Source organism: Chrysemys picta, chromosome 8 (genome assembly GCF_011386835.1).
Source record: "Chrysemys picta bellii isolate R12L10 chromosome 8, ASM1138683v2, whole genome shotgun sequence".
Classification (NCBI taxonomy): domain Eukaryota; kingdom Metazoa; phylum Chordata; order Testudines; family Emydidae; genus Chrysemys; species Chrysemys picta.
In genome coordinates, this window is record NC_088798.1 from 5,737,633 (window position 1) to 5,763,857 (window position 26,225).

Genomic DNA, 26,225 nt, shown 5'->3' on the forward strand with positions numbered 1-26,225 from the left:
GGAAAACTTCTTTAACAGAGAAAGTAATTATCCATGGAAACATGTTACTGGTGATGTGCTGGATTCTCCATCCCTTGGAGTCTTTACATCACGACAGGACAATTAGCTAAAAGATTTACTGCGATTCAAGACTGAGCTTGATACGTTTATGGAGGGGATGGTATGATGAGGTTGCCTACAAGGGCATGTAGCCGATCTGTGACTGCTAGCAGCCGATATCTCCAATGGCCAACGATGGGACACGAGATGGGGAGAATTCTTTCCCAGGTATCTCACTGGTGGGTCTTGCCCACATGCTCAGGGTCTAACTGATCGCCAAATTTGGGACCAGGAAGGAATTTGCTCCCAGGTCTGATTGGCAGAGACTCGGGGGGGGGGGGGAGGGGTTCGCCTTTCTCTGCGGCATGGGGCATGGGTCACTTGCAGGTTTAAACTAGTGTAAATGGTGGATTCTCTGTAGCTTGAAGTCTTTAAATCATGATTTGAGGAGGTCAGTAATTCAACCAGAGGCTAGGGGTCTACTACAGGAGTGGGCGGGTGAGGTTCTGTGGCCTGTGATGTGCAGGAGGTCAGACTAGATGATCATGATGGTCCCTTCTGGCCTTAAAGTCTATGAGTAACCACAAGCCATCAGGGCTGGATGTGGGAACCCCTGGGTGAAGTTCTATGGCCTGTGTTATGCAGGAGGCCAGACGAGATGATCACAATAGTTGTTATCTGAATGTAAGAACTACAGCCCACTTACCGATCCTGGTAGGAAAGATGTCTTCATTGTTAATGAGCATCTCGATCCATTCCATCAGCATACACATGTACTGGGGTGCCGATAGCTTGGTCGGCCTCTTGTACTTATGATCATCCTGCCACCTATATTCGTATTTGAGCCCACCGGACATGATGGGGCAGCTCTTCTCGGTGCAGAACTCCGACATCGTCCCATAGATAAGGTTTATCCTGTTGAAGAAGTCAACCACGTGCACCGCTATCCAGTCATTGATATTCTCCCCAGGTGGCAACTGGACCACAGTCTTCAGATCCAGCCCAGATTTGAGTGAGGCCTGGGCTTTCTTGTACAGCTCAAACCGCTGGGTGCCGGGCTCGAATTTCTTACGGGGGCGAAAGGTTTTGTCTTTGTTGAAAACTTGGCTGAGGCATAAAGCCATTCTGGGCTGGGGCAGCCAGGTTTAAAAGGGGCAGCGGTGCGTCCCAAGGCAGATTCCTAGCCGGGGAGCTTCAGGGTGGACATCGTGGGTTTCTGAAAGGAAAATAGAGAAATAGTGAACCCATTATTTATGAAGCCAACTGTAACTGGCTCTCCCTTACTGAAGCTGCTCATGACGAATTGTTGGCACATTCAAGAGACTAAGATGGTCTTGTAACTAAGGTACTAGAGGTCAACTGAAGGAATCTGGGTTCGATTCCTGGCTCTACCTAGACTCCTTGTGTGTCCATGACCTCAGTTTCTCTATCTGCAAAACGGAGATAAAGGAAGGATTATTGTCTTGTTTATTTAGATGGTGCGGTCTTGGAGGCAGGGATGTATTTATAGCACCTGGGGCAACGGGGGACCCTGAGGCATCTCGATGCTGCCACAATGCAAATGGCAATAAATCTTTTGCTGGTGCTACCACGGCTGGCCTGGTGGGAAGCCTTGCGGGCGAAAGATCGGGGCACCTTATGTTGGGGGAAGAGGCGGTGCGAGGGCGGGGCTTCGGGGGGGGGAGGCTCTTATGTAAATTAAGCTGCCATGGGATAAAAGGGAAGGTCCTTTCATGGATTGAGAACTGGTTAAAAGACAGGGAACAAAGGGTAGGAATTAATGGTAAATTCTCAGAATGGAGAGGGGTAACTAGTGGTGTTCCCCAAGGGTCAGTCCTCTGTCTGTTGCTGCAGTGTGCTCTTAAGTACCTGCGGCGTTCCACCCAAGAGGCATTTGCTCTTCTCTCGTGGCTGAAGTGATTCCAGTATACGTTGTAATTGAGTCTGCAAAGTACCTTATAGGATCCTTTGGGATGGAAGGACCCGTGTGTATATCTGTGACCGTTATTACTGTGACAGGTGAACCGGGTCCTGGGTTGGAGCTCAGGTGGCCTGGGCTCTCGTCCCTTCTGCTTGAAACCTTGGGCAAGTTCCTTCCCCTTTCTGTGCCCCTTGTTCCTCTCCCACCCTGGCTGTGACTTATCAAAGTAGTTGGCAAGCTTTTCAGGGTAAGGACTGTCTCTCACTTGGTGGACGTGCAGCGCCTGGCACAATGGAGCTTCGATCTCATGTGCTTAATAGTATTAACGCTGGGAACTGTAGGACGATGCAAAATGTATTTTAGCTGCTCGGTGATGTTTGGCGAGCCCTTTGAAAACGACGCACAGATTTCAGTTCATAGTCCGAGTCCAGGAGAAACACAGACCCTCTGCTTCCGTGGTAGTAAATTCAGGAAGGCACCTAGGGGCAGCTGATTAAATGGCAAGTAGTCCCACAATTCAGGTAGTGTTCAGGGTGACCTCCAGCTAACCCCCTGGCCATCCCATCCGGGAGTACCTGCTTCTACTGATGCAAAGGTGCAGAACCAGCTGCCAAAGCCAGTGACCGACCTGACACAGCTTTATTATTTTAAAGCAAGGTGCAGATGGCGGCCGATGCAATCCAGCAACGTGGCAGGAGGAGGTAGACTGTGTGTGACTAGTTTGCATTGTGTTACGGCTGTACGGGTAGGGGAGTCTCTCCTTTTCTATCACATTGTTACACTCTAACGGTACTTCCCTTGGGACACAATTGTACATGGGATTTGGGCCAAAGGGGCTTTAAAGAAACAGAAGACAAACTCCATTTCCGCTAAATAATAGAGCGGCGTGCCTGGCCGGCTAGCCGTACTCGCTTCAGAACCCTGGGGGAATGACCAGGCTGGCTGCAGGGGCAGGTCACGAGGAGCACTTTTATGAGCTGGGAAACTCCTGGGGGGGAACTTCCCGTGTGACCAAAAAGGAAATCAACACTGAGCCATTTAGCGATGCTTGGACAGGGGAGGGGGAGGGACCGATCCTATTCAACTTATTCATAAATGATCTGGAGAAAGGGGTAAACAGTGAGGTGACTGCCTTGGAAACGGGGTTCAAGCCCTCTGAGGCAGTATTCAGTGCCACTCTATGGCAGTGCTGGGGGGGGGAAGCGGGGGCATCTGGGACTGGTAGCAGGCCCTCTTGTTGGCTACAGCTCCAAAACACTCCAGCAGCATCGCGGCTTCCTGCCTAGCAGCACAGAATGGCCGGAGAGGGAGGCTGGTGGTTTGTAACCCAAAGTGTCCACCCAGTTACTGAGCCTGGAACTAGTGCCGGATAAAGAATGAGCGTTATCTTGTACTTTCCTGCATGGCTGTCACATTTTCAAGGCGCACCCTGCTGATACCGATAAGCTTTCCATGACTGCAAGTTTTCTGGACATTTAGGTTACATCTACTTCTAAAATAGACTTCCTGGGTGCCCCGCCCCCCAATCCAGCAAAGTGCTGAAGCAAGCACTTAACTTGAAGCATGCTGGACTCCTATTGACTTCAACAGAGCTAGTCACATGCTTAAAGTTAATACTTTCACTAGATCAGTGCCATAAATATAATTGATACACATAACAACATTCGGGCATTAGTAGTGACTCCGTAGTTAAGGTCACATTGAGATTTGCACTTAAAATAGGACTAAAAATCCCTCACGCTATAGAACACGCATCCATATGTGGAGCTCAGTCACCATTGCATATCACCTTGGGCCAGAGCCTCACCTTGGCTAAATTAGCATCTCTCCACTAAAGTCATATACTCAGAGTTTAAGGCCAGAAGGGATCATGAAGATCAGCTAGTCCAGCGGTTTTCCACCTTTTTTCATTTGCGGACTCCTGGAAAATTTCAAGTAGAGGTGCAGACCCCTTTGGAAATCTTAGGCATAGGCTGTGGACCACAGGTTGAAAACTACTGCTCTAGCCTGACTTCTTGTAGGACACAGCCCAGAAAATGTCACCCACGGACCTATTTTATGTCTTAGGCTAGGTCTACACTACCGGGGGGAGGGTTGACCTAAGATACGCAACTTCAGCTACTTGAATAGCATAGCTGAAGTTGCGTATTTTAGGTCGACTTACCTGGCTGTGAGGACGGCGGCGAGTCGACCACTGCCGCGCTGCCGTCGACTCCGCTTCCGCCTCTTGCCGCGGTGGATTTCCGGAGTCGACGGCAGAGCCATCGGGGATCGATTTATCGCGTCTTCACTAGATGCGATAAGTTGATCCCCAATAGATCGATTGCTACCCGCCAATCCGGCGGGTAGTGAAGACGTGCCCTTAGAGTTTTATCCTGTCGCACACAACACCACGGCATTTGAGCATCTTCCATGTAAAATCAATAGCAACAACAAAGTCCCTAGTGGGCTTCCTGGAGCCTTTGGCACTTCTCCCAGGCCAAGTAAAGACTCTGCTTGTGGTAGGGTTTTTTCCCTGGGTGGAGTGAAGGGCTGGGATAACAGGGGTGTTCGACTTGGAGTGTCCCTTATGGTGGGAAGGCTTTCCTTCCTCAAGTCCATGAGTAGGTCTGTCTACACGTTGAGCTGGAGGGGTAAATTCCAGCTCGAGGAGTCATGCCCACGCTAGGTCTGATCGAGCTAGCGTGCTAAAAAATACAGAAGTGTAGCTGCAGCAATGCAAACAGCCTCATTGCCCGGAGTACGTCCTTGTGGTCTCAGATTGGCTTGTACTCGGCGCTGCCAGCCCCTTCCACTGCTCGCCCCGCTGTGGCTACACTCCTGTTTTCAGCATGAGTCTTGAAGTGCCGAATGGGGGGCTCGGCAAGAAAGTTTCGGAGCCTCTGCCGTAAAGCATAGCACATAAAAAGTGAAAGGCTGTGATCCATAAGAACATAAGACTGGTCTGACCCAGTAGGTCCAAAGGTCCATCTAGCCCAGTATTCTGTCTTCCGACAGTGGCCTGTGCCAGGTGCCCCAGAGGGAATGAACAGAACAGGTCATCAACACGTGATCCATCTCCTGTCGCCCATTCCCAGCTTCTGACAATACAATAGAATTAAATCCCTGTTCCTCCAATCATTAAGGTGTTATTTGTACATCTATATTTACATCTAATTTATATTCTACGGCTCTTTCCAACTCATTTATACGCAATGGGAAATGACTCTCTCTCTTCTCCAGTAACCAGCTCCGAGGACATATTTCATCATACAAACTTATTCCACTGTATCACTTTCTTGTTATCATACAAACGGATCTCTTCAATCATTAGGCAAATGGAGGTGGATTTCCTTTTTGGATATTTATTGACTTACAAAAACCCAATTAAGATCAATGATGCTATTAAGCATCTGGGATGTGTTTTCTTACAGCGTCTCTGTGAAAGATATACGTGAACTGGTGCACCGGAACAAGCGGATTTCCTAGTGCTCAAGTCCTTTAGTTAATCCGCTAGGAAGGCAGCGCTGTACATGCCCGGTCATTACGTTCCAGTCTACCCCGAATGCAGTCAGCACCTACACGAGCTGTTTGCCGTGGTTTTGCTTAGTGACCCGCTGTCAGCACTGCTGCCAAGCTGCGCAGGCCTTGTAAATCCTTACAGGAATTTGGAAGAAAACAGACCTTCAGAAAAAGTAGAAGCAGAACGTTTCCCTTCAAAGCAAAGAGACGGTAGAGCCACAAACCTACAAAGAAGCCAGGTCACTTCTCGATCTCCCTCAAGAGTGGTCGGTTTAGTATCAGCACGAAGCTTGGATGGGGAGGGTAAAGCAAAAGCTCAGAGCCCAGGGACCTGGGGGTGAAATCTTGGCCCCACTGAATTCAGGGGAGTTTTGCCCTCCACAGCAACAAGGCCAGGGATTGCAGCCTTGCAGTCTAATCGCCGCTCTGGTTTTTGTGATTAAGGCACTGAAATGGGACTTTAATTCCTGGCTCTGACACAGACTCCTTGCATGACCTTGGGCAAGTCACTTTCCCCGCTGTGCCTCAGTTTCCCCGGTTGCAGAATGGAGACGATCATCCTTTTCTACCTCACAGGGGCGTTAGGAGCACTTGCAGTGGACGCTGCTATACCAGTACAAAGTATTATTCATAGCTCTCAGCGATGGTTTCACCCAAAGGCCTAGAAATCGATTGCATTGACTTCGACAGACTCTGAGGGAAGGAAACCTGCAGTTAAAAGTGCAGGACCAAATCCCTCCCCCCCTGACCCATAGTAGTCTCTGATTTTGGGCACCCAACCTTATTTACAGAGAGCGAACACACACAGTGGGGCTGCTGATGTTCCAGCCGTGCCCATGTGCTCCATATAAACAGTAGGAAGATGGCCAAGTCTCGGGCCATTCTAGGAGGGCTCAGGGAGGAAGAGTCTGTCCTCCGAGTATCAGTATATACTGCAGCGGCTGCTTCTCAGCCAGCCGCCTCACACCATTAGACACACTGCCCCGATCTCGCCCACCTCTTCACTGAATGCATCCTGGAGTAACAGTGGCCTAGAAGAGCACATTTTTGCTTTTAATTTTCACATTACAAAACAAACTCCTTCCCAAAGCATCAAATCCGCAGGGGGATTTAAACAAGCAGCAGCTGCAGTCTATTCCATTATAGCAGGCGCCTACAAACCCCACCAAGGATACAGCTGAAATAAATCCAAGCCTCTGGACGTCTGAACCACAGGCCTACAGGGAAGGGGACTTGGGGTCAGTCTCTTGCTTTCTATTCCCGATTTGCTGCTGCTTTTGGGGACGTCACTCTGCCTGCCTTCGTTTAATTCTTCTCTATCTGACCAGGGTGCTTTGTGAGGCACCACTGATCTGCTATCCTGGATAGGGGCACTCACCTCTTGAGCGCCTCCAAGTGGCAGGGTGCAGTACTGCCTTCCTTTTCTCACCCCTGGTGCCGCCTGCACCCTGCTGGCCGCCCTCAAGGCCTTCCGTGGCTTGGCCCTCCAGCCGAATCACGAAGTCTGAATGACCCTTCCAGGATATTCAAGAGTCTAGTAAATAAACAGTCTATTTGCCCTCGCTGCGGTCTTCCGCTGCAGCTCTGGGCCCTTTAAATTTGGCCGGTTGTTCAGAGTCCCAGATAAGCCCCACCCCCTTTGTGGGGTTTACTCCAGTGGCTGGTGGCAGAACCTGGCTCACTCATTGCTCTGGGTTCAAGTCCAGGGACCCTATGCACAGTAGCCACATACTGCCCTCTCCAATCCGTCACTGCTGCTTCCTTGGGCTTCTTCCAACCAGGCCCTTTATCTCCAGCCTTAGCTCAGGGCCGGTATCCCCAGGTTACTCTGTCTGCAATCCCTGTTGTGCAGGTTCAGCCAGCCATGAACTCTGTGTATTGCACAGAGAGAGACTCCCTCCTTCTCTCCTCCAGTCCTAGCCAGGGACTGCTCCACTAACCACCAGGCAGCTCCTTTTATCCGAGTCAGCAGGGCCCTGATTGGCTGTTGCCAGCCCCTCTAGCCCTGGAAGGACCAGGTCTCTGTGGTTTTCCAAAGTGACTGCTTCAGAGAGTCCTCTCTAGGCAAGCCTGGAGGACCCACCTTTGCTGCTCTTTTCTTCTCAGCTCACGGCTTCTTGGGGAATCATGTAGTAGGACCTCGGGGCTCCCAGCAGGGAACTGCAAAGGGCTAACACACTCCATCACAGATCTGTAGACCGGCAGGTGAAAAGCACTATACAAGTATTATTTTCTTGATAAGAATTCGCTTAAATATTTCTCTGGGAGGCCCAGAACTCATCCCTGCTGAGCAACGTCAGCCCTGCCAATTGCACATGGGATCTCTGTGATGCCACCCATGGGTTGAATCATGGAGCGAACGGGGAACTGATCAGAAACCCCAGCCTTTCGCTAAGTTGTCCTAGTGACCAGGAGACCCATTGCAAAACAAAGATGCTGAATCACGAATCAGTTCTTTCTCAGCTGTTGTTTAATCACTGGTGATACTTCCGGGCATGCCAGGACGTGCGCTGGAGTAGATCAATAACCCTTCAACCTTTGGCCTAGTTACAGCCACCGGCAACGCAGAACCAATGCAACCCAGAGTGCGGACGGACAGAGCTGCTGTTTGTCCCAAACAAGCTTCCCCTTGCTTGAAACCGCAGCTGGTTCCTACCGGTGCTAAATACAATGTAGCCAGTCCACATAGGGATTTGTCCGATCTAAGGTACTTATGTGGCCCCTGTTACCATAGTATCGGAGCATCTCATGATCTGTAATGCATTTACCCTCGCCACACGCCGGTGCAGTAAGTAAGTGCATGATCCCCATTTTATGGATGGAAAACTGAGGCACAGCGTGTCTAAGTGAATTGCCCAAGAAGTCTGTGGCCAACCAGGAGACTGGCCCCTGCACAGTCCTGCCCCTACTGCGTCAGACCATGGTCCATCTAGCCCAGTAGCCTGTCGCTGACAGCGGCCTCTACCAGCGCTTCACGGGGAGTGTACAGAAAGGGCAATTATGGAGCAATCCACTCGTGGCTTCTGGTACTCAGAGGGTTCGATCACCCCGAGCATTCCTTCCGCTGGTGAGACCTTATTACAGCATTTGCTATTAGTTCCTTGCTGAGGGGTTGGGAGAAACCACCCATTTTTTGTTGAGTGGCTTAGCCAGGTTCCATGCTCCAATGGTTGTTTCATTTCATGGAAATCAGTCCACTAGAGGCACCAAAAAGCCACAGAGCCCCTCAAATCAACCCTGAGAACCTAAACTTCAGGAGAACATGATCCTCCCTCCTGCAAAGACCGGGGACACTCGCACCCCCGGTTTTGGGCCCATTGCTAACTGGATTGCAGGGAATTTCGTGAATTAGAACTAACACTGCAATAGCATCTAGAGGCCCCATTTTACCAGGCACCGTACAGACATATAGTAAGAGAGAGTATCCCTGCCTCCAGAGAGCTTACAATCTATATAGCCAACAGACAGGAGGGGAAACTGAGGCACGAGGCAGGGACGTGACTTGTCTGAGGTCACCCAGCAGGCCCATGGTAAAGCCAGGAATTGAACTGACTCCCAACCCAGTGCCTGAGCCAATCAGCCTGTCCTGCAGTCTCCCAGGCATTCATAGCACCAGCTCCGTCCAGTTTCCCAGCCCCTCAGCGAGCAGCGTCCTCACCCCAGCGTCAGGATGGACGGAAGCAGATGTGGAATGCCGACAGGTGGCCGTCCCGGCCGGAGCCCCGGCTGCCTTTCCTGCTGCGCTGCCCCCATTGTGAGCGGGGCCTTCCTGTCCCAGCAGCCGCATCTCACAATTGCCCGGGGAGGCAGGATGTTGGAGAGCGATGGCTCCCTCCCCCTCCCCACAGTGCTCCATTCACCAGCCAGGGTCCCAGATTCCTTTGCCAGGGAGCTGCAGGAGAAAGGCCTCAGTAGTGTAGACGAAGGAAGGAAGGGGAAGCCCTGTTCCTGTATCTGCTGGGTCAGGCACGAATATAAGCTCCAACATTGACTTGGCTGCCAATTTCAGCGCCAGCTGCACTGTGCTCCTTCCTCTAGGCACATGGTCTTGTCTACACTGAGAGGAGACACCAGTTTAGTTTAAACTGGTTTAATTCAATCAGGGAAAATCCAGATCGGTTTAAAACTGGTTTAATTGTTCTAGTTTGTGCCTGTAAATTTACCACCTAAGCCAATGCTCAAGCCACGGCTAAGCCAAAATAGGGGTCCATATGCAGAGCTGTAACTTACAGCCTGTCTCCATTAGCAAGTTAAAGAGGGAATTATACTGGGAGAAAAGTGGTTTACACTGGTATAGCCCTGCCTGTTCGGAAAGGGGAATAAGCCACGCTAGCAGAAGCACCTTTATAGCGGTATAACGGTGTCCACACTGGGGGTTGTACTGGAATAACTATCTCGGTTAAAATAATCATGCCCCTGTCCGATATAGTTATATGCATACAACACTAAAGAAACGCAAGGCTTCTCCTAATAGTTTTCCAAGAACAGGTTCCTCTGTGCCTCAAAAGGACAGGCGTTACTGGTGCAAGGGTTAGGGTTTTTCAGACGCAGAATGCCAAAGCTCTGGGCCAGTCCCGTCAGCTCCATTGCACAGATGGGGAAACTGAAGCACGGGTGGAGTTCCGAGAGTTGTCCAAAGTCACACAGCAGCTCAGCGGCGGCACTGGGAGTCAGGAGACCTGGATGGGTGTTCCTGGCTGTGTTTTTGTGTGACCCAGAGCAGTCACTGAACCTCTTGATGCCAGTTTCCTCTCCCATTCTTTGTCTGTCTTGTTTATTTAGACTGTAAACTCTGAGGCACGGACTCTCTCTTACTATGTGTATGTACAGCACCTAACACAATGGGGTCCTGATTGATTTACCTCAGAATAAAACCCTGCTCTCTCCTGACTCCCACTACTCACTAGACCACACTGCCACAGCCAAATACAAAATGAATATTCATCCAGGGTGATAGGTTTCAGAGCGGTAGCCGTGTTAGTCTGTAGCAGCAAAAACAACGTGGAGTCCTTGTGGCACCTTAGAGACTAACAGGGTCAGATGCAGAAGGAAGCCACAAACTAAAACAGCACCCACAGCACATTTGGCTAAGTTTCAGTTCCCCTAGTCATCAGTCCAGCTTCAGAGACCTCCCAATATGCACAGCAACCTTTAAACATGAGAAGTTCAGCCAGCGTAGGGTGTAAGATGCAGGGCACAGGGGTAATCAAACAGGTTCTCGAGCGTCATCTCCACTTTGTTACACAGGTACACACAAAAGAGGAAAGGAAAGTCGCACAAATGGGGAAAGTGATAAACTGAGGGCTGTGGCAAGAGATAGACTGGGCAGCGGGGAGCTCCTGAGTTCTAATCCAAGTGCCCAGATACCAAGGTGATGGGCACAGTATGAGAACAGAACAGAATCCCAGCGCTGATTCTGATTTTCTCAGGCATCTGGGCAAGTCACTCCCTGCCTCAGTTTCCCTATTTTTAGAACGAGGGTATATATGGTGCACCCCTCTCCTTGCTCAGTTTTGCTGTGTTTAGCTTGAAAGCTCCTCAAGGCAAGGCCTGGGCTTCCTTGTCCGTTAAAAAGCGTTTAGGCCCAGATCCTCAAATACACTGTAGTTCTAGAAATGGGGACACTGAGGCAGGGAGGTTGTGACTTGCCCAGGTGCCTGGAAGCTAGCCACGTAAATCTCGTTTAAGATCTGGGCCTTCCTGCATTGTGGCTGCTACCAGAAAGAATGAATAAGTATTATTAATAAACCATGAGAAAGCAAACTGAGCAGCACTGGGTGACCAAAACTAAATGATCAGCCAGGAAAATGTATCCATCTGCTCATCGGCTGAGAACACAGCTTGGTACTTGATCGACAATTAAATGCAGTGCTGGGAGGCTGTTTGAAACCTTTAATGAATTAAATCCCTTCTCACATGCCGGTGGTCAAAGACTCACACAAGCATCTGGCTCCGATAACCTCAAACAGCCACTGAGCAGCACGATTCAAATTTTAAAGCAGCGGAACAGCTGCTCTCACGCTGGGACGGAGCGAGGCGTTTAACACCCTAACACCATCTGACATGCCACCAGCTCCTAAGGAGATGCTCAGCCAGGGGCGGGTCACAGATCGCAGGCTCTCAAATCCATGCGTGAATTTCCGGTGGGGGTAAAAATCCATCTTTAAGAAATGCAAGGCCCCAGTTTGAAGCAAGGGGCCCCATGCCCTCTTGCATTTTTGAACCCGGAGGTGGGAAGGCAAGCAACCAACTTTTGGGGGCCTCTCTGTGAGTGTCCCTCGAAACATCCAGGCCTGGATCAACCTGTCTGTTGGAGGCTGCCTGAATCTGCGCAGAGCCTACAACAAACTGGTCTGCATGCCCCTGCAACGCTGCTCTCTAGTGGACAGACTTGGTCCTACCCCTTTCCCAACTCTACACCCCTGCCCTGCTCGTGAGTGTACTAGATCTCTCTACCAGCCTAGTTAAGAGTTACGCTTTTAGTTCACCGACTCTTGGGTTTTGGGAGTTGACAGTTACAAATTTCCTCTCTCATGCCACATGCATGTGGTTTGTGGGTGACCTTGGGGCCTGTGTATCTGCAAAAAAACCCAAACATGGCAATGCCTCAGAGCCTGAGTCAACTGACTTGGGTTTGCAGGGCTCGTCCGACGGGGCTAGAGATAGCAGTGCAGACGTTCCCGCTCGAGTTTCAGAGCCCGGGCTCCAGCCATAGGCGCCGACTCCATGGGTGCTCCACAGCTCAAGCACCCATGGAAAAAAAATAGGGGGTCCTCAACACTCACCATCCACAGCTGTTTGGCGGGGCCCCGGGACTAGCCACCCAGCAGCGAGAGGCTGACGGGAGGCGTTTGGATGATGGGGGATGGAGAGGTGCAAGTAGTGGGCGGGCGGGAAGGGCTTCGGGGGGGAAGGGGTGGAGCGAGGGCGGGGCCTCGGGGCAGAGCGAGGGTGGAGCACCCAGAGGGAATAAGAAAGGTCAGTGCCTGTGACTCCAGCCCAAGCAAGCACATCTACACTGCTATTTTGAGCCCCGTAGCATGAGACCTGCGAGCCTGAGTCAGCTGACCTGGGCTCTGAGACTTGCTGCGGTGGGTTTTGGTTTTTCTGCCATGCGGGCATACCCGAAGTGGCCGTGCGCTGCGGACTCCAGCTAGGCAGACTCTGCGTGACAAAATAAAGAGGCCTGTAGTCCTACTCCTAGCCATCTCAGTGGCTGACTTCGGCTCCTCTGAAGTCTGAGGGAATTCCTCTCCGCTGTCAACAGTAAAAGAGGAAAGTCCCCTGCTGACACATTACTTCGATAGCAGACGAGCATCGGAGAAGTCAGCGAGGAAGCTGCTAGCTGAAGCTTTAAAAGGATAATAGCGAGATATTTCGATTGGATATTAACCTCTCCAGCCAGCTGTCCCATCAGGCACCTGCAACTGTATTAACTAGTCTTAAGAAGCGACAAGGAGTCCTGTGGCACTAACAGCACCTTATAGACTAACCTGTTAGTCTATAAGGTGCCACAGGACTCCTTGTCGCTTTTTATAGATCCAGACTAACACGGCTACCCCTCTGATACTTGACACAGTTAAGCCTGCGCATAAGCATTCATAGGTTTGGAGTCTCGTTATTGTTGTAATGAAACCCTGATACAAAGAGCCGTATGTTTGGAAACAGACCAGCAGCGTTATGCCCAAGTCAACCATCTGCGCCCTGTCCTTGTACAGCCTTTGAGTTTAACTAATCGAAGGGGACATGACAGGATAATGTTTTTTAAATGGTCACTTGACCTCAATGTTCCCCAAACAGGGCTGGTTTCTCTTGGCTTCCTGCTGAAGCCAGACCCCGGCTGCACTGCCTTGGAGGAACGGGGTTATTGGCCGCAGATCCCAAATGCCGTCACAAAGGATGGAAAATTCCAGGAGACGTTCCAAGGAAATTACTGGGAGGGGGGGCTTGCTGGCTGGGGGAGAAGCCAAAGTGAACTAGCCTGGGAGAGGAAGATCGGAAGAGGAACCCCAGCTGAGAGATGATGATCTCCAAGGAGCGCAGAACAACATTTACCTGCTAGATGTCATGGGAATCTGTCTGTGGGTCCCAGGAAGGGAGCTTCCCGCACAGTCTCAGTTGTTCAGAGGCAGCACCAACCACCACAGAAACTAGGCACCAAAACCCACGTAGGGCATCACCCTTCTGGATGCTGCAATCAGGGGACAGCCTGAGAAGTTGCAGCCAGGAGAGCGGAGCCCAGGTTACTCCAGTGGCGATTCCCCACCAGATCGCTCAGGACTTGGAAACCCCCTTCTGTCCCCAAGTGCGAAACACTACAACCGTGCCAAGCAGATGTCTGCTTCCAGACCCTTGCCCCCTGCCTGGTTTTGTTCACTCCTTCTTCACCCTGCCCACTGCCAGGCAGTCCCCATCTGCTGCCGCCACGCCCACTGCCTGGTATCACCCAGCCTGCCTGCGGCTCCCTCCACTGTCCCCTCCGCCTGCCCCACGATTTCCCTGCCCCAAGCTGGTGTTACCGGCTGGCCCATCACTCTGCCCAGTGCTAGCCCACTGAGTGCTTGGCATCACGCACCTCGGCTGCTGCTCCTCCAACACCCTCTTAGAATTCGCCTCTGATCACGCCTCCTTGTAGTGTTTGTTCCCCAAGGGACCAGACACAGCTTCGGTCTATCTGGCCCCATCACCTCCTCCCACCATGTCTTTTTCCTCCCCACACCTCTGTGAGGTAGGGTGGTGCTGTTATCCGGGAACGGAGGCACAGGGAGGCTAAGTGACTGGCCCAAGGTCACACGGCGAGTCTGTGGCAGAGGGGGAATTGAACCCAGGTCAGAGTCGAATGTCTTCACCACCGGACCAACCTTCCTCTCACTAGACCGATCCTCTTACTTGGAAAGCAGAAGGGAGGTGTAGCTCCCTGGCCAGTGTGTGTTACACGTCCCACTCTGGGCCTGATCCGCAGAGGACATGGATCTTCCACAGCTGCCAGCTAGGGGATTTGGGGTCTGATCTAACACCCGTGTAAATCAGTAAAGGCTCATGCTCCTAGCACTGGAGGGACCAGGTCCAGTCCTTAGTAACAGTTGCTACAGAGGCACAACCCCGAAAGGCCTGGGCTCAGGGGCTCCTGCTGCCTGTTCGGAGCACGTGAGCCGCGCAGCCCCCAGGCGAGGGTCAGACATGATACCAAAAAACACGACACACCTACCCTCTACAACTCATCTTCTGGGCAAACCCAAGCTCCTCCCGAACTCCATGCGCTCACGCCAACGTGTATGGACCAGCTTCCAGGACATGCAATTGCCTCACTCAAGCCACTAGCTATGGGCCATTTAACTGCAAAACACTACAACCATACACAGTACATTTCTGCTCCCAGACCCCAGCGTAGCCTTCCAGTGGCAACTGGCCCCTGTCCAAACTCTGCTAAGCACAGAATACTGCTTCCAAACTTCGGCTGTTTTCGATCCTCTTCTACTCCAGGAAGTGACATTTACTCCACTCATCGGCTCCGAAAGCCACACTCATTCCCCCTCTGCTGTGGCTAGCCCCTCACGCTCGCCCCGGATGTCACAAAACACAGGGTCACTAAATATTTACAAGCGCACCAGCTGAGCGGACCCTAGTTTGCAGCATCCAACTCCTGAAATGCCCCCTCCCCCTAAAATGTACCATCTGCAACTTCATGGCGGGGCTCTGAAGTTGGGGGAATCAATCCTCTTGGCTGCGTTTGCTCTTGTTCCCAGTGGGACTGTGACACACAATAGGCTAGCGGGGAAAGCGGGAGGTTGTAGCTGGAAGGGGCTTTGCTGGGAGACAGTTATTCTCAGAGCAAGCCAGAAACTTCTTAAGGGAAGTTTAAGAAAAAAACAAAAACAAACACTCACCTAACTCCAGAACTGATCTGAATTAGAGACCAAATCCCTCCCAAGTGTATGGAAAGGTCAACTAGCTAGATCCTCCGGATTCCTTCTGGGCTCCCTCCGTTTAGCTGTGAGATCCCGGGGTCAGGGAAAAACCTCACACACACACACCAACCCTTGCTGGGGTTTTCATTAAAGAAACTCTGCCTGATCTTTCCCACCCCCCCTCCCAGTGATGTCATATCCTGAGTGTGTCCAGAGTACAGCTGCCTTAGCAATAACTGACTCAAAAAAGAAAGAAAGAACCCGTCGCTTGCCCTGCCCCCTACGCCTCAATCTCTCTGTCTCCTGCTTCCACTCTGTGGTATGCAGCGTAGTTGTAGTCATGTGGGTCTCAGGATATTAGACAGACAAACTGGGTGAGGGAGTAACTTTTATTGGACCAATTTCTGTTGGGGAGAGAGAGAAGCTTTGGAGTTTACCCAGAGCTCTCCTTCAGGTGTGGGAAATCACTCAGTGAGTCACAGCTAAATACAAGGTGGAACAGGTTGTAGTTAACATATATTTCAAGGGATCATTTCAGGTGAAGTTGCCTGTTATCACCCCTCCAGTCCTGGGGGCAGGAAAGCTGTGGAGGGGGGAATTTAGTGTGTTACAGGTTGTTGTAATAAGCCATAAATCCAGTGTCTGTATTCAGTCCATGGGTTCTAGCATCTAGCAGAGTTATGAATTTAAGCTCCCAGCTATGTCATGTGCGGGTCTGTTATGATGATCAACACCCCCCACAACACACCTTTCATGATCCATAGGTCCCACACATGCTTATCACAACATATGGCGTATCTTATCCAGTGCTCTAAATGCCCCTATAACAACCATGTGGGTAAAACAGACAGACAATCACCACGCTCTTGAATGAACTCACACAGAAAAATGATAAACAAAAAACCCCATCTCACCTGTGGGTGAGCACTTGTCACCAAGCGATCGCTCTACAGCTGACCTCTCAGTCCTCGTCCTCAAGGAGACCTGCACAATTCCTTCAAAAAATGAGACTGTTAGATGCTAAAAATCATGGACCAAATAGACACACTGGATTTATTGCTTTTTACAACAATCTGTAACCCTTTAAACCCCCACCCACAATGACTGGAGGGGTGTTAATAGGCCTGAATGATCCCTTAGAATATGTGCGGCTAATAGGGTGACCAGACAGCAAGTGTGAAAAATCAGGACAGGAGTGGGGGATAATAGGAGCCTATATAAGAAAAAGACCCAAAAATCGGGACTGTCCATATAAAATCGGGACATCTGGTCACCCTAGCGGCTAACTACCTGTGCTAAACAATCTGTTCTACCTTGTATTTAGCTGTGATGCTGGGAGTCCCTTTCCCAGCCCTGAAGAAGAGCTCTGTGTAGCTCGAAAGCTTGTCTCTCTCACCAACAGAAGTTGGTTCAATAAAGGAGATTACCTCACCCGCCTTGTCTCTCCACTCTGTGGAGGTGTTTGCTGTGTAGCATGTTCCCTGGGAAAGTGTAAAGCACACATCATGCTTTGATGCTGCAATATCTCCTTTGGCTGTGGGTCTTTCATTGGGCTTCTCCTAGTTGGCTCCAGCCCACAGATTTACAAAGGAATGTTACATGTGGCAGTAGCTCTCCCAATGAAAAAGTTAATTGAGGGGTGGGACCGGAGGAGAGAGAAGGGGGAGAGAAACATTTACTATTCGCTTTCCCTCTGCCACTGAAAATCAGTGCTAGCATAACCCTCACCAGTGTTCAGAAAAAGAGAGGTTCTCTTGAGCGAATTGGCTTTAAAGTTGCTTCCTTTAAATGTCACATTCAAAACAGAGCTCTGATCCTGCAGTTTGGTGTAACTGAGCCTGTTTCTATGAGCAAGATTGGGTCTTTACATTTGTATATGATAAAGTTCCTTAAGGGGACCAAAACTCCCGGTATAAACCTGCAATCCTGGTGGCCCCCAAAGCTGCCTCTAAATCCTATGGACATTTTAGGGGTGTGAGGAATCGAGAATCAAGCCCCCCGTGAGTTCTACACAGCAAGTTTCTGTACTTGTGTAATTAACAACACCTTCAATTTCTATGACAAAGGCTTTTGCACATCCAATTTCCTTCACAGTTTGCTCTGTAGGTTTGCTTTCTGCCTCTCTCTCTCAGCTCAGCAGCTTAGCCTTTGCTTATAATCAGTTTCACCATCAGATTGCCTTGTATTGGCACAAAACTACAGCGTTTGGGTAGCAAACATTGCTGGAGAATGTTTGCAAAAGGGGTTTATATGGGGGGGGGGAAACGCCATGGCAACATTTCTATTGTTCTTAGCTTCGGTAAACCCTTATTCTATACAAGGGAGATTTAGGGCCAAGTTTGTCCACATTGTCCATTAACTATTGGCTACATAAGCTACATAACGATCCGTCCCCGGCCCCCCAAGATTGGCTTGTAGCTACTAACAATACCCTGATTTTCTTAAAGGGGACCATCAACATATATGTAATCAAATCCCTCTGCTACTAATGGCAGCTTCAGTTACTAAAATTAAAGAATGTGAAAGGTCTCATTTATTTCCCACTATTTATGGGCCTCGTTGAGCAGTCAGGGGACACATGCCTTCTTAGATAGAGTCAATGGGAATTCAGCCAGAGTGCATCCTAAGTTACTTTACTTTTCTCTCCCTCTGCTTGGGCAATGAAGCTAGACTGACCAGTTTAATGTTTAGGACCATGCAGGCTTAGACCAAAGGTCCACAGTGCCAATAACTTTCCTCTGACAGGGATCAGCACCAAAGATGCTTCAGAGTTAGAGTTTTGCAAAAACCGGCTTATATATGCATCTCCCAGTGGCAGCCCTTTATCATGCAGTATGATGGTAGGTATAGCTCATATGCTTTTATCCTGGTTAGTATACATTCAGACACTAGTTATTACCCATATAATTGTCCAAACTTTACTTTAGATCCATCTTTTTCTCTAAAATGATATCCTGTAGCAGTGAGTTCCACAGGTTAATTGTTCCCAATGTACTTCCTTTCACCAATTTTAGGATAATAACTTTTAATTTCATCAGATGCCCCTTGCGCGGAAGATGTTGCCAACTGGCCTTCTCAAGACCGTTCATTATTTTATATACCTCTGTCAGGTCACCTCCTTGCTATCATGGTTTATAGAAGCATAGTCATTCTTAAACAGGAGGCATTCATTCAAGAAACCACAGCTAAAGACAAAAACAAACAGGCTTCCATGTAGCTTGACTCCCAACTTTGTCTCCTTTGTTTACTAGCATAGTCGCACCTTGCCTGGAACTCTATACAGCACACAGGGTGACCTAGCCGCTGAATAATACACTGCAAGAAAATGTATAGTTACACTCACTGAAATCTGGCTCCTCCCCAAAATTCAGGGATGCTCGGATCTGGGTGGGGTCTTGCTTTAAATCCACCCCTAACAATATTAAAATTTCACAGAGCTCCGGCAGTAAAGCAAGACAGAGGAAACTCTGATCTTACTTCCACTGGTTCACACCAGGAGTAACTCCGCTGAAGTCTCCGGAGTGACACCTCTGTGGGAGATTCAGATCAGCCGCCAAAGATTTTGCTTAGTCGGGGACACTGCCTCCCACTACTCCCCAGCCTGCCTGCATCACAAGTGTTGCCCCTTCTCAGCACTGTGGGCCTGGTCCGATGCCCATTGAAGTTAATAGACCCTCCACTGACATCAACGGGCTGTGGATCAGAGCTTATGGCTAGTAATTGCAACAGCAGATGCGGCCGTGTCATTGCCCCGTCCATGTCACATTCCATTCCTGGTGCAGAGTGCTCCTCACCTGCCATCTTAGCCACTGGCTGAGCAAGACAGGAGGAACGGTTAGATTTGCCTTTCCCTTTTTATCACACTTCAGAATCGAGTTGAGTGAACATGAGTCATCCAGGAGGCAGGAAGCCACAGACCCATCAGCTTGCAAAAATCACAGACCCCCCCTCCCTCCCTCCCCCTGCAGCTCTGAATTCTAAACTATGCCTCAAGAAAAGGAAACAAATGGGAAACAAGAAGACAAGCTCCCCTCAATCTGTTCCCTTTCCGGGCCATCGGCCTCTAGGCCAGATCCTAAACAAGTGCAAGTCAGCTTAGCGCCACTGAAATCAACGCAGCCACGTCAATTCCCGCTCGCTGAGCATCTGGACCTCAGTCCACAGTCATTTTGTAGTTACATTAAATCGTGAGTCTCCGTCTCCAACCTCTCTGGGATTTCCCTTCTGCTGCTGTCAGCCACAAGGCCGGGGGCGGGGGCGGTTAATTTTTCGCATTAGCTGAGAGGTTTGGAGGCACAGATGTTTTTCACATTTTGCTTTGGTCCTTTGCAGATGGCTTGACGTTTACACGTGGCACCAGGACAGCAAATGTCTGACCTAAGCGTGTCTGATGTACATTTCACCTTCCACACAGAGGGCCCAACCCTGCAGAGCCGTACACACTAAAGTTCTGCGAGTCACCTCCATAAGTCTTAGCACGACCGGGCCCTAGTCCCCCAAGTATGGACTCCACTTCAGATGATGTTGAATCTTGTTCCTTTTGCTACTAGCTACAGAGACAGTCATTGACAACAGTAATAATACTATAACCCAGGGGTGGCAAGACTCTTCTAACCAGCTCTAATCAGCTCAGGTTTGTTTCACTCACAGCCTCCCAAAGCAAACAGCCAGCAGAGAGACAGAGATCCAGAATCCTGGTCCCTTTAACTCTTAAAGGGGCCTGCAACAGATTTTTTTTTTTTTAATTGGGATTGTGCCCTTGTTTCTGATACAAGAAGGACTATCCTCCCCTAAGTTCAGGGATGCTCAGATCAGACTGAAATGGGTCTCCACCTCTAACAATACAAAAATTTCACATCGCTCTGGTAGCTAAGCAAGGCAGAGGAAAATATTCTGATCCAAACACTCCTGTAACACCATAGGCTGGCAGCAGAGGGTAGGTTTCGTGTGGGAGCTAGAGAGACCCAGAGGGTTTGTCTGGATCCAGCAGCACCAGTAAAAACCTTTCAGAGGAGAGGGGAAAAAAGAGAGGAATATAAAAATGGCCATTCTGGGTCAGACCAAAGGTCCATCTAGCCCAGTATCCTGTCTACTGAAGTGGCCAATGCCAGGTGCCCCAGAGGGAATGAACAGAACAGAGAATCATCAAGTGATCCATCCCCTGTCGCCCGTTCCCAGCTTCTGGAAAACAGAGACTGGGGACACCATCCCTGCCCATCCTGGCTAATAGCCATTGATGGACCTATCCTCCATGAATTTATCCAGTTCTTTTTTGAACCCTGTTATAGTCTTGGCCTTCACAACATCCTCTGGCAAAGAGTTCCACAAGCTTACTGTCTGTTATGTGAAGAAATACTTCCTTTCGTTTGTTTTAAACCTGCTGCCTATTAATTTCATTTGGTGACTCCTAGTTCGTGTGTTATGAGAAGGAGTAAATAACACTTCCTTATTTACTTTTTCCACACCAGTCGTGATTGTATAGACCTCTATCATATCCCCCCTTAGTCGTCTCTTTTCCAAGCTGAAAAGTCCCAGTCTTATTAATCTCTCCTCATACAGCAGCCACTCCATACACCTAATCATTTTTGTTAGAACCTTTTCCAATTCCAATATATCTTTTTTGAGATGGGGCGACCACATCTGCATGCAGTATTCAAGGTGTGGGCGTACCATGGATTTATATAGAGGCAATATGATATTTTCTGTCTTATTATCTATCCCTTTGTTAAGGATTCCCAACATTCTGTTTGCTTTTCTGACTGCCGCTGCACATTGAGTGGATGTTTTCAGAAAATTATCCATAATGACTCCAAGCTTTCTTTCTTGAGTGGTACCAGCTAATTTAGACCCCATCATTTTATATGTATAGTTGGGATTATGTTTTCCAATGTGCATTACTTTGCATTTATCAACAATGAATTTCCTCTGCCATTTTGTTGTCCTGTCACCCAATTTTGTGAGATCCTTTTGTAGCCCTTTGCAGTCTGCCTGGGACTTTATATCTTGAGTAGTTTTATATCATCTGCAAATTTTGCCACCTCACTGTATACAGATCAATTATGAATATGTGAATAGGACTGGTCCCAGTACAGACCCCTGGGCGACACCCCTATTTACCTCTCTCCATTCTGAAAACTGACCGTTCATTCCTACCCTTTGTTTCCTATCTTTTAACCAGTTACTCATCCAGGAGAGGACCTTCCCTCTTATCCCATGACTGCTTACTTTGCTTAAGAGCCTTTGTTGAGGGACTTTGTCAAAGGCTTTCTGAAAATCAAAGTACACTATATCCACTGGATTCCCCTTGTCCACATGCTTGTTGACCCCCTCAAAGAATTCTAGTAGATTGGTGAGGCATGATTTCCCTTTACAAAAACCATGTTGACTCTTCCCCAATAAATTATGTTCATCTATGTGTCTGACAATTTTGTTCTTTACTATAGTTTCAACCAGTTTGCCCAGTACTGAAGTTAGGCTTACTGGCCTGTAATTGCCAGGATCACCTCTGGAGCCCTTTTTAAAAATCGGCATCACATTAGCTATCCTCCAGTCATTTGATACAGAAGCTGATTTAAATGATAGGTTACAGACTACAATTAGTAGTTCTGCAATTTCACATTTGAGTTTCTTCAGCATTCTTGGGTGGATACCATCTGGTCCTGGTGACTGATTACTGTTTAGTTTGTCTATTTGTTCCAAAACCTCCTCTAATGACACCTCAATTTGGGGCAGTTCCTCAGATTTGTCACCTAAAAAGAATGGCTCAGGTTTGGGAATCTCCCTCATATCCTCAACCACGAAGACCAATGCAAAGAATTAATTTAGTTTCTCCGCAATGGCCTTATCATCCTTCAGTGCTCCTTTAGCATCTCGATCATCCAGTGGCCTCACGGGTTGTTTAGCAGGCTTCCTGCTTCTGACGTACTTAAAATTTTTTTTGCTATTACTTTTTGAGTAGAAGGATCTGGTTTTCGTCCAACAGAGCCCCAAGCCGGGTACCTTCACCCAACCCAATCAGACCACCCTGAGCAAGCGCCTAGTGATATCACAATCGACAGTAACATCCCAGGATTTCCTGAGCCAGGGGGCAGTGGGAGCAGAGGAAAGGACCCCAAACAGTCTCCTCTTCAGGCACGTTTGTGAAGACCACATCACTCTTACCTCACCGATATCACAGGAGTTGTTCCCAATCTAAAGCAGTTTTGCTGGACTCAGAATCTGGCCCCGACTGCTTGTCAGATTTCTCCTCCCACCTACCTACCGCTAACTGGGAAGTTCCACTTTTCTGTGGATTCAGGGATGGGGGAGGTGAAAACTGAACGGCCCTCTCAGAAAACACTGGCTGGACAAGGTTGGACCCCTTCACTGTGATGGGCTGCCTAGATCCCCCGGGCTTGTTAAACAGGTTCCTCCAGGAATGGCTCAGCCCAGCTCAGGGCATGGAGATCAAAGCCTCAGAAAGGTTTAAAAGACACAGACACTTTCTGGAGGAGGGCAGATGGTTAAGGGGGGAATCGAGGCAGAGATTGTTGGGGAGCAGTCTGCGCCCCAGGGGTTGGGGAGCCTGGTGCAGGATAGCCTTTAGGGAAGATAGGTATGCATATAGACTGTCTTAAGAGAGGGATAGAGGCTGACAAAGGACTCAGGCACTCTGGGTCCTATGCTTGGCTAGGTGACCAGCCTGCTGGGTAATCTTGGGCAAGTCACTTCCCCTCCCTCCCCCCATGCTCTGTGCCTCAGTTTCCCCACCTGTAAAATGATACTGTCCTCCTTTGGAAAGCACTTTGAGCTCTGCTGGTGAAAGGCACCATATAAAGGTGAGGGATTACTGTTTAAAAAGACTTTTCTCTTGTCATGCTTCCTTCCTACTGTTAAGATTAAACAATACTTTAAGAAGGCTGGTTTGGGTCACTGTATTCATTTCCTGGTAACAGCTTCCAAAGGGATGAACCTCAGGGGCTGAACGCAGTCGGGACTGTTAGGCAATGAGGGTTGGTACACAGAGTATTGTAGCCAGCGCCCTATCTGGGAGTGAAGAATTGTGAAATTCCTCCCCAAGGTGAAAGCTAAGGGCCTAGCACCTGGAGGGAGTGCACTCAGAGAGCCAGGGAGGGGTCAGAGGCGCAGCTGGCCCTCTCAAGGTCTGGGGGGAGGGAGAAGGGGAACTTGGGGGGGAAGGGGGAATCTTGTTTTTTTCCCTGGTCTGGAAAAATTGGAAATTTGGGGGGAAATTGAAAAGAAACTGTTCTATTAATGACAGGTTTCAGAGTAGCAGCCGTGTTAGTCTATTAATTATTTTTCTCTCAGAATGAACAGTGATCGAGGAAGGAAAGAAGTAAAATTGAGGTAGGCTGTTTAAGTTATATTATACTGTTCAGAGGATGGCTAGTTTTGACTACAGTTATGACACTTACTGTGTGTAGATGTATATTGGATGATAATGCACTATTGAAGAGTTTGGTGGTGGTTTTACGATCAAGTTTGGCTATATACCTGAATTTACAGTTGGTCCTTAATATTGTGCTCTGTTAACTACATAACAAGGACATTCGTTTTCCAAACTCTTTGGAAACATGAGTTTCTTCTGTATCTCCGTGATAATGTCAGGCCAGGTCTATTTACACATTATTTCTGACCTGAAATGATATCACCTTCTCTTCTGTTTACAACAATATTGATGTTTTCTATTTGCAACATGTTATATTTTTATCCTATTTGCCAACGGGCAAAAATATACACCTAAGTACCTTAGTGAGCAGCTGCAGCGCCGGCCCTAATGCTAGGTATATTTGTCATTATTCAAATCCAAACTAAAGAATTTCTACATATCTATTTCATAAATAGACCAAACGGTACTTTTTAATGTGCTAACAAAATTATCCATCAGACAATTCTGATTCTTAAAGAAATAATCTTTAGCTTTGATAAATACACAACTACTGCAGAGTTTCCCCCCAAATTTCTGAATTTTGCTGGAAAAAAGGGGGGGAAATGTGCTTTTTTTCCATGCCTTCCAAATTTCTGCACATTCGACAAGCCTCGTCCTGACCCATGATAACCCCCTAGATGACAAGAAGCAGTCACCCCTAGGGGGCAGCGATGTGTTTGACTTCCAGTTTTTCCTTTAGCAGCTCCCATCAGCCTCTGGGGCCCCCAAGGCCCTGTCAACATCACAGCTTCAGGAGTTGGTTGGCTCTAAACTTTTTTTTTTTTTTTTTTTTAAGACCAGTGCAACATAGTTAGCACTCAGTTGCCATGGCAACTAACCCTCTTTCACTGGTGCTTGGGTGTCCCCCCCGCCCCCGTTCCCAGGTCGCAACATTGAACGCCATGGACCCCTAACCACACGGGCGCTGACTTTTGTTTTTGATGGTGGGTGCTCCACCCCTGCTCCGCCTCTTCCCCCGAGGTCCCGTCCCCTCCCGCCTGCTGCTCGCTCCCTTCTGCCCACTCTTGCCTTAAGGGCGAGTGACGGGGATGGGGCGGAGAGGAGTGAGCCGTGGGGGCCTTAGGGGACGAGGCAGAGCAGGGGCAGAAAGAGGCGCAGCACAGGCAGGGACACGGGGGAAGAGGCCTAGTGGGGGTGGGGCCTTGGGGTCTGTGGGTGCTGAACACCCCCGATTTTTTCCCATGGGTGCTTGAGCCCCGGAGTACCCATGGAGTCAGCACCTATGCCTAAGGTTTTTGCACTGATTCGGCCAGCTTCCTCCTTCCCCGCTCTCTGTGTGGTAGGCCATCCCAGAATGCACCGCACCACATGCGGTGGCGGCCACTCTCGCTCCCACTGAGAATACCCAGAATGCCTAGGGGCGGGCAAACAAACATGGCCGACGCCGGCCTGCAGGGAAGAGGTGCTGGGCAGACACAACATAACTGTGTCCATTGCAAACGGGTCCGACGCGAGTCACCACGAACCCCTGTCACGCCTGCAGCATGGATGGGACCAACGAAGACTCCTAGGGCTGGCCCCTAGACTCGCTATCAAGGGCATCTCTCGGCGCTGATCAGCTGGGGGAAGAGGACATACGTGAGCCGCGCAGGAAGCCTCGGGTGAGCTCCAGGAGAGGAGAGAGAACAAGGTCAATGTGCTGCCGTTTAAGCCATCAGCAGCGCTCTGCTTGGGAATTTGGCCGCAGCGCTCACCGGAAGCTGCTCGGAGGAAGCGCGTGCAGCAGGCGTTAAGAGGCGCTGGGTGGTTAGCACTGCAGATGGGGTGCTGGCAGTAGTGGAGAGGGCCATGGACCCCAGGAGATTTCTACCCTCAATGGAGACGCCCACGTGGAGCTGCCCAAAGAGCCACGCCCGAGAAAGACGAGGGCTTCAAGCGGGTGGTGCGTCAGATTGCTGCAATGGGTTGAGAGTTTGCCTCCTGGCGGGCAGACTCAGGCACGCTCAGCGTTACAGAACCCCAGCAATCACTGCACCATTCGCCGGCCAGCGTAGGCCACTGAGGAAATGGCTCCCAGACAGACTCGGCACCCCTCTTGAGCCTGCTGGCTCCCATTACAGTAAAGGACCTGACCCGGGACCCATGCTGGAAGACAGAGATTAACTAGTCAAAGGCTGTGTCCGATTTCTGACAACACAAACCAGGGCCCTGTTCTTCAGCGTCTCAGGGTGAAGGGAAGAGGGGAGTGGGGTGAAGTTGGGGTTTATGTCAGTAGGATGGGGGGAGACGGCTGGCACAGTTTGGGTGGGGGGTGTATCACTAGAGGACGATGCTCCTGGGGGGGGGGGGGAGGTCTATGTGACTGTAGAGGTAGGAGGGGATGGGGCATTCATAAGGTGGCCCACGGGTGGGGAGGGGGAAGAGGGGGATATATGGGAGGAAATGGAAAGGCCCTGACTGTAGGTGA

The 26,225-nt window shown here is 49.6% G+C and overlaps 1 protein-coding gene across 8 annotated transcripts in view; it reads right to left on the reverse strand.

Moving 5' to 3' along the window:
- Positions 1-16,413, reverse strand: part of MOB3C (MOB kinase activator 3C) — a 48,173-nt gene extending 31,760 nt beyond the window's left edge. For 2 of the 8 annotated variants that reach the window (XM_024104936.3, XM_065553771.1), the window contains exons 1-2: positions 15,349-15,551; positions 746-1,255 (exon numbers count right to left, since the gene is read on the reverse strand). In XM_024104936.3, the coding sequence (XP_023960704.1) occupies positions 746-1,163 (418 nt within the window). In that variant the 5' untranslated portion in view covers positions 1,164-1,255; positions 15,349-15,551. The other 6 variants (XM_065553775.1, XM_005284881.5, XM_005284882.5 and 3 more) reach the window with 6 other exon arrangements.
- Between the last annotated feature and the right edge of the window lie 9,812 nt (positions 16,414-26,225).